Source organism: Chenopodium album, chromosome 18, assembly GCF_948465745.1.
Source record: "Chenopodium album chromosome 18, dcCheAlbu1.1, whole genome shotgun sequence".
Classification (NCBI taxonomy): Eukaryota; Viridiplantae; Streptophyta; class Magnoliopsida; order Caryophyllales; family Amaranthaceae; genus Chenopodium; species Chenopodium album.
Genome location: NC_137851.1, coordinates 44,455,342 through 44,463,687, shown reverse-complemented (window position 1 = coordinate 44,463,687; position 8,346 = coordinate 44,455,342). Strand labels below are relative to the sequence as shown.

General features: G+C 32.7%; 1 protein-coding gene across 1 annotated transcript; it reads right to left on the bottom strand.

The window, feature by feature from the left end:
- Window positions 1-1,488: 1,488 nt before the first annotated feature.
- Window positions 1,489-8,095, bottom strand: LOC145592431 (protein PSK SIMULATOR 2-like). The gene is made up of 12 exons (XM_081648883.1): window positions 7,511-8,095; window positions 5,999-6,324; window positions 5,823-5,915; window positions 5,633-5,723; window positions 5,306-5,399; window positions 4,529-4,626; window positions 3,988-4,054; window positions 3,362-3,465; window positions 3,163-3,279; window positions 2,842-2,918; window positions 2,644-2,688; window positions 1,489-2,196 (listed from the first exon to the last, which is right to left on the bottom strand). Exons 1-12 carry the CDS (start codon window positions 7,742-7,744, stop codon window positions 1,698-1,700), a joined length of 1,845 nt encoding a protein of 614 aa, XP_081505009.1. The 5' UTR covers window positions 7,745-8,095; the 3' UTR covers window positions 1,489-1,697.
- Between the last annotated feature and the right edge of the window lie 251 nt (window positions 8,096-8,346).

Here is an 8,346-nt window from a genome sequence, read left to right as displayed (position 1 = left end):
TAAGAAATAATCACTAAATAAATTTGTTACTCCTTACTTAATATAACAAATTTAGTTAAGATCGTAATCATATGTTTCATCATAATATATACGCACAAGGTAATAGTCAAATAGTGAATATATATTTCAAAGAATTCTTGCATACATTTTGCTAAGAAGGTAGTGAAATACTTCGTATATACTGTCTCATCAACCAAAAAAAAAAAAAAAAAAAAATTAAATAAAAATTATGCAAACAAGTTACTATGATAATTTTTAATCATTAAAATCTAGATATTTTTACTTACTATAATATAATACATATGTATTTCATGCCCAAAAAATGACATTTTATAATAGTTACCGATAAATCAATCTATCTATCTATACATATACTAAAGTAATCTCCGTAAATATCCCTAAAATACATATGCCATCACCTCTTTCTCGCCAAAACTTTATTATATTGTTATTATTTATTTTTTTAAAGATATTTTATTTTGTAACTATATCTCAGGAAGAAGTAATATATCTTAAGAAAAAGTTTCGGCCTTACATTAGGGAATGAAGCTCAACAAGAATACTAGATTAATAGTGGTAAAGTATAAGAATGTTATGTAATACCATAAAATAGGATATTAGCTAATTGTATTTAAAATTAACAAACTCATATATAGAAGTACAGGTTTATATTACTCTTAATTAGACTAGATTAATAGTACATTATAGTTAGGGTCTGTTCTCTTCACCTTATTTTCAGTCAGCTCAGTTCTTAATTTCCTTCTTTCATAAATTATTTAGTTCAGTTCAATTCAGTTTAGCTCACTTCAGTAAATCAGAACATGCCCTTAGATTCACCGAAATACTATAAATAGAGTAGATATTGTCGAAAGTATTCATAATTAATAAACTCCTACTTATTTATTTAATTTCTTAAAAATATAATTAAAATAAACGAACTTTTTATTTTTTAATTTTTTTTTTTTTTTTTTTTTTTTTTTTTTTTTTTTTTTTTTTGTGTGTGAAACAAGGCCCAAAAGACAACTAATTTTCATTCATAGGGTCATAGGGACTGGGGAGCTCTACATTCAAAATTGGTACAATATAACAAGGATAAATTAAACTGACTTTATATACATTTACAATTCCTATATACATAGTTACTTCTATAACAACCTTACTCATTTTCAAAACACTATTCTACTAAGGTCTTCCACCTCATTATGGCACGACTATATAATTACGCCTTATAGTATATCATACATGAATATGTTTATTGTATTGCTCTTATTTTATTTTTTTACTTGCAATGATTCGGTTTTGTACATTTTTTAATAAACGAATAATGAAATACTATTGTATACTGTGCATGACACGGGTTCTAAACTAGTTAGCTAATATAGGCGTGTTATGTTATTGGTGTATAAGTTATTTTAGCTAATTTCGTCGGCCAGTTACTGGAACCAAAACTTGAACCTGAGAAACTCCACATTACAACCATTCAACAAATCTGAGTTAACTATTTGACTATATATATATATATATCTCCCATTTATATACCCAATCAAGAGTATGGTGTCAGTTGAATATAATGCATCTATATCTAAGTATGTACTACACAAAAACTCGCAATATGTGCCATTATATACATTAGAAATATAACGAATGAAGGGTGATGGTCTTCAGGCAAAATATTCAAGTAACGATTATGCAACTCCTCAAAATGGTGCTTCAATGCCACCACTCATCAAGTCCAAGTAGCCAACATCATAATAGCTCACAGTGCGATAAGATCTCAGCTCCTTGTATGGAGAACTTTCACTGCTCTTACTCCATGTCCAAGATTTGCCCATACTTTGAGAAGTCTTGCCAAATTCCTGACTTTTGCTAATTCCAGGAGTGCGTTTTGACTTGCTCATTATTTCTAGCAATTTTCGGTCCTCCTCAGTGAGCTCAACTCTAAGGGGCTTATTACCATCACATAGGGATGAGAAACTATTCAATGGTGAATTAAGAACCAGGATCTTTTTGCTAGGAGATTGCAGTGGGTGTAAAGTCTTTAGCCCATAATCTCTGCGTTTCATCCCGCTTATCAGTTGATGGAGTAGTGTTACAAGCACAAGGATGTAACTATCCATCCTCTCCCTACTTGCATGATAGAGAGTTTGGAGACGAATTAAGGTGCCATTTCCTGCTGCCTTTTTGCTGTATTCAATGCTGCACAACCAGAATAAAGATCTTAAATCCGGAGTAATAATAAATCTATCTCCAAGAATGGAAAAAGTGTGATCACAATAGCATTTTTGCATAATTAAGATACATCTAATGGCATTCTGGAGTTTTGTAATAAAAATAATAGAGATTGGATCATTTTTGGGAAATTCTTAGGTAACACTGTTTTTTTAATTCTCTTTGGTAAAAGAGAATTTCCCATCATTTTTTTATCCAACCACTGATAGAAGACGAGTACCTTCATGAATTTTCTGTCTTATGATGTACAAGTAGAGATGTAGAACTATGAACAAGAACTTAACAGTTAACACTATTGCCCCATACCCTCAGACAACTGCTCATGCTAAAGATAAGCACACAATAAAACTCAACTCTCATTTCAAACAAGTGGAGAATGAGCGTATGGAATATGAAAGCAGAGTTGTTACAAACCTGGAATTAGCCCACTCTCCAACCCAACCAAAACCTTGATGCATTCTGCTCCAAGTTAAAGGAAACAAAAGATAAATGAGAAACTGTAAATGTATAAGAATTGTGCACATGAAAATTTTATACTTTGAAAAAGAACAAATCAGGGTACACTAATAGAAGCATCAAAAGGGGGGGAAACAAAAACAAAACATAGCTTACTTTAGAGTGTTTGTCGCCATGGGAGCAAGCCATTGAAGAGTCTTCTCCATTTCAGCTTTAATTTGAGGGACATCAACCTATACAGATTATCAGAGCATCTTAGAATACAGTCAAATATTGATGAGTGCAATAAGCCAGAAGTGCTAAAGGCCTAAAGCTTCCAATGCCTCCCCCACAAAACAAAGTTCCAGTAAATTGCATAGACTTTTTTTTTTGTTATTGGTGTGAGAACGTGACAGAAGATCCATTTCGTTCCAACAGAGGCATACTGACATTACATTTTGAGGAAAAATGACATTTGTGAAAAGATTACTAATATACCTCCTCATTAATACGGACTTTCTGCAAACTGGAGCGCATAGAAGTCTTTACACCATCCGGTAATCCACGATACAATGTATCCCTTATATTAGGGGGAACAGAAGTGGGCCTGGACGCCTGAAGAGCATATATATTTGTTCAATATCATCATTTACATAAAATTAGGATTAATCACAAAATAAAGGATAGCCAAACTTACAATGTTGTCGATTTGGTTAATAATATTTGCATAATGTAAAGCAAGACCAGCAGGACCTAGCCTCTGAGCATCTATACCGGTCTCTTCTCCAGCTTTTACTCCACCTGCCATTTTATAGTAACCATCATCAACCATTCACCAGTTGGGGCACTAGTATTGTTGTATACCTAGGGATTCTAGATTACTCCCTCTATCTGAAATGAAGCATCTAATAGGCTTCAAGCAGAATTTTGGTATAGTAAAAAGCAGACAGTAATTTTGGAACAAATTTGAAATAGACCATACATATTAGGAAGGAGAAGTTTCTAAATAATCAGTAAGGCCAAAAGACTGAGTTAATCCCATATAGCAACATATGCCTTGTCTTTTCCAACATGAAAATCAGTGTAATATTTTAAGTGGAACACCAGACACAGATGTCTCTGTGTCATTAATAAATTTTGGATCTTAACCAGAGTCCTAAGAAATCCATCATGTCTTTCAAAAACAGATAAGGAGTACCTTAGGCTTTTGTATATCAGAAGTATATAATTAAAAGAACAATAAACAAGATTCAAAAAGCCATATGTACATTAATCGAGATTTAGAAACATGTTCCAGTCCCACAAAGATTGATAGACATATACCTGCTCCAAACACTTCAGTAATCTCTTGATGTATAAAGGCTACAATATCGACAAGCTTCTCAATGACCTGCAATTTGGAAAGAAAATGGCAAACAAAACAATGAGTTAATTGCGATTTAGGAGGAAGAAAACAAAAAAATCATATCAATTAAATAGAAGCAGTAAATGACTGAGATTTAAGTATCCAATATTTGCATTCAGAAAGATCAAACTGTATCTTCTATTAGAGCAACAGAACCAAATTGGAAGTTTTCTGTACAAGATGAGACAGACAGTTTACAATCAGGGTATATTCAGCTGTAATCATTCCATCACGTGTTGAAAAGCAGAAGGCAATAGATTGCTTAATACTTAACACTTCAATATAATGAGATAAAAATATATACCATATGAACCAATGACTACTTCAGCAATTGAGATGACAATAACTAAAGATAATACACGAGTAAAAGAAAAAGAAATCAAAGAGAAATGCAGCTTGAATTCAATCAATTTGCAGATAATCCCAGGCTAGCATAAACAAGTAGAGCAAGGTCCTTACCTCCTCCAATTTTTTTGACCAAAGAGATTTCTTTTTCAAGCTCATTACAATCTTCTTTTGTTGTTTTAGTTCATTGTTTAACATCACGAGATGCTCTCCTACAGTACAAAATAAACAAATATACAGAGTATATCAGTAAGGTCGTACAAAAGACGACAAGATTTCAATCAAGCAGATAAAAAGTAATCAATTTAAATAAATATACTTCAAAGATTTTTAACAGGCTGATAGCAGTGAAATATATTCTTTAGAGGGATCCTTGTGCATGATTAGAGATGTACTGAAACAATAATTCTTCTGCAGACCTCGAAGAAGTAAAAAAAGAAAATTCAATGGTAGACAATGCATTTTTGCGGGACATTCTTGACCATTTATTCAGTGAAGATAGATTTAGCAACTCCTAGCAACCCAAAAATGTGGCATTCAACGTCAATCAAGATAGATTTAGCAGCTGCTAGACTTCAGCTGGAAAGCATGAAAGTTCTGCAGCTGAGCTACCTTATTTTTAAAAAGCAAATTAGGTTTAATGTGGCGTTGAATGTCAACCAAGCCAGGCAGCTACATGTAGCTTATAATCCTGATCCTTAAACCAAGTCCCCAATTCATTTTCAAGCTGCAACATCCCTTGACAAAAGTATGCTTTTTAAAGGAACCAACATAATCTAGCTAAGGTTATTGCTTTAAAAGCACTAGTTGAACGAAGTAACCAGAAAGGAGATTAAACTCTTCAGATGCACTAATGAAAAGGTTTCACATAGTCAATCAGATAAGACCAACCTTTACGAGGCAACTTTAAGGACTTCAATTCTTCAACCTTCTGCCGATAATCTTGCTCAAATCTATCATAAGCATTCAGCTCATGGTACAATTCCTACGCACCAAAAATAAAACATTGACTGTTTTCAGCACATGTTGGAATGCAAATATTCAGCTATTGTCACTCTGACAAGAAATGCATATAGCTACCCCAAAATGGGCAGCCTCCTTGCCCATCAATGTGTAAGGACGTCTTTTCATAACAATATTGAGCATTCAACATTTAACAATGCAGAAATAATGATCTAAGTCCCCACCACCCCATATAGATCTGAGAATGCAACTTACAGAGGTATTCTGAGCTAAAGTCATCAATTCTTGCATTTTTGCTTCGACCTGTTCTCTTTGAGGTTCATGTACTGCATTTTCGGAATCCAGACTGAAACAACAGAGCCAGTTCCAAAGAGAATATGAATTCAGTTAGAATTAAACAACACAGCTTCAATAGAATTCAATATAAATAAAAGTTCTACCTTACTTTTGAAAAAATCGATTTAAGTTGTGCCATTGTGGGTCTTTACAACGGTCACCGAATCTAATCACTTCTTTGCAAAAGACATCAAGTTCCTCCCTAGAACCCAATAAAACATGTTATATTTTGTAATAGAAAACAAAAATGTTGTAAATTAACTATTTAAAGTTCCCTATAACAACCTTTTGTCCAAAGCAACTAAACTTAGCAACACCTTAGTGTCTGAAGAAACCAAAAGCTGAACCCCTTCTGATGGAATTACTTCCTCCTTTATGTACTTAACATTTTCCTTGGAGAGAGATTGCATGAGATTCACACCTCGTGTGATTGTGTTAGCTACTTCAAATGCCAATATCGATATCTTGTTCCCCTTGGCCACCTTTCCTGTCAAAAACCCACTATGACTCAAGTTTGTCATTCCACTTCCAAGTGCATCTATGACATCAACAGCCTTTTCCATTCCAGCAACGCTAGCTCTTCCTATAAATGAAGATCCTCTTGGAGGAGCCTGTAATAATAGTCAAATAAACTGAGAAGACCATAATCCCAAAGTAGAGATATAAGGTGAGGGCATATGGCTTTAAAACCATATTCATGTCAAAATTCAACAACAATGGCAACAACCAGCTAGTATATCAATCCTAACTAGTCAGGACTACACGAAAGGCTTGTTCTAAGAATAAGAATCAATTTCTTATCAAATGCTTGATTTTTATTCAATTAGAAAATTAAAGTGCTAGTGAACAACGGTGAGCTGTATCATTATGTCCAAGAAAGACACAACTTAAGAAGATTCATCTACAACAGAAACTATCATGTCTTTCCTCCCACAAGTAAATTTATCTTCAAAAAAACTTTCCAATAGTGGAGCAGTGGAGTTACAATCAAGTAACTTGAATTTTGATAAGTCGAAAGCAGCTTAGGCCAACAAACACTATATAAGTTTATATGTAGAAAGCTCCTCTCTATTTATGGTACAATGCTTCAATCTTTTGTGATTTTATACGTATATTTTTTTCAACTAAATATATTAAGGGCTTGTTTGGCATCATTTTTGGTTTTCAGTTTCCTGTTTTTTTGAAAACTAAAAACCAAAAACAGGAAACAAGAAAAAGGTGTTTTCACTTTTTTGTTGTCAGTTTTCAAAATTACCATGATTTTAATAAGTCTAAATATTTTTTGATCCATTATGTGACATATGTAATATACTTTTAAAAAACAAAAAACCAAAAAACAGAAAACCACAGCGATGCCAAACGAACCCTAAGTTATCAACCAATATCTATGCCAAAGTTATAGGTCTTTTCCTTTCCAAAAAAAAAAAAAAATATAGCTCTTTTGATAACCAATATAAAGTTTTTGGAAATCCGAATAAAATATAATTTTTAAAAAATGCATTCTTTTCAATTAAATAAACCAAACAACTAAGTAAAATTTTAAAAAATAAAAATCTCTAATATTACACCTCTTCAAATATCAATCAACTCTATAATTCAATCAATTCACCAAAAAAAACAATAACCCAACACAAAATTACTCAAAATACACCAATGTTCTCTTATTATTACTCAGACGGAATTTAATCACAAATCTTTCATACCCGCCCTCGTCTTTAGCCAACTAAGCTAGTTACTAATTATCGTTACTCCAAATTTATTAATTTACCATATAAATTAAAGAAAAAGAAGATATACCTTGAGATCGCCGGAAAATCTCAACTCGCCGGAATAAAATCTCTGAGGAGAAGCAGTAATAGGATCATCATCGGAATTCTTATTTTTCTTCTTTTTCAAATTTCCAAAGCTTTTAATCCTCTTCAACTTATTGTTGATCGTATTTTTGCTGCTGCTTTTGTTCTCCATCTCTTGCTCCAATTCTTCTGAACTAATCCTCCCTCCCATCGTCCCAACTGAACAAGCTCCTCCCATTTCGTTTATCACACAATCTAATCAAAATTGAAAAAACCCAAATCCCTAAAACCCTGATAAATGATTAAAATTGGGAATTTCCCAAAACCCTGGAAATTTATTAATTTTTTTTTTAAAAATCCCAAATTTACAAAAAAAAAAAAAAAAAAAAAAAAAAAAACAAAAAACAAAACCCTAAAAAAACGAAAATAAAAGAGGAGGATTGATTGAGATGATAAAGAAGAAGAAGACGCGTGAATTGAATAGAATGGGAAAGAGAGAGAAAAAGGAAGAAAGAGGAGAGAGAAAATTCCGGTAAGTAGAAAATTCCCTGGTTTTGACGAAGGAAGGTAGGTAGCAGTGTAGTCCGTAATAAAATGGGAGTTGAATTTTCAGCATTCTATTTCTTTAACAGTACCGCGCGCGTTTAATTAGTCGTCGCCCTAGTCCACGTCTTTTTTTTTTTTTTTTTTTTTTTATTTTGTTAATCTTGACTTTTTCATTGCGTAACTTTCATTGTACTTAATACTCGGGGACTGTAATCTTCCACTTAGTTCAGTTCAGTTTTTAATTTCCTTTTTGTATAAATAATTCAGTTTCAATTAGTTCAGTTCAATTCAGTA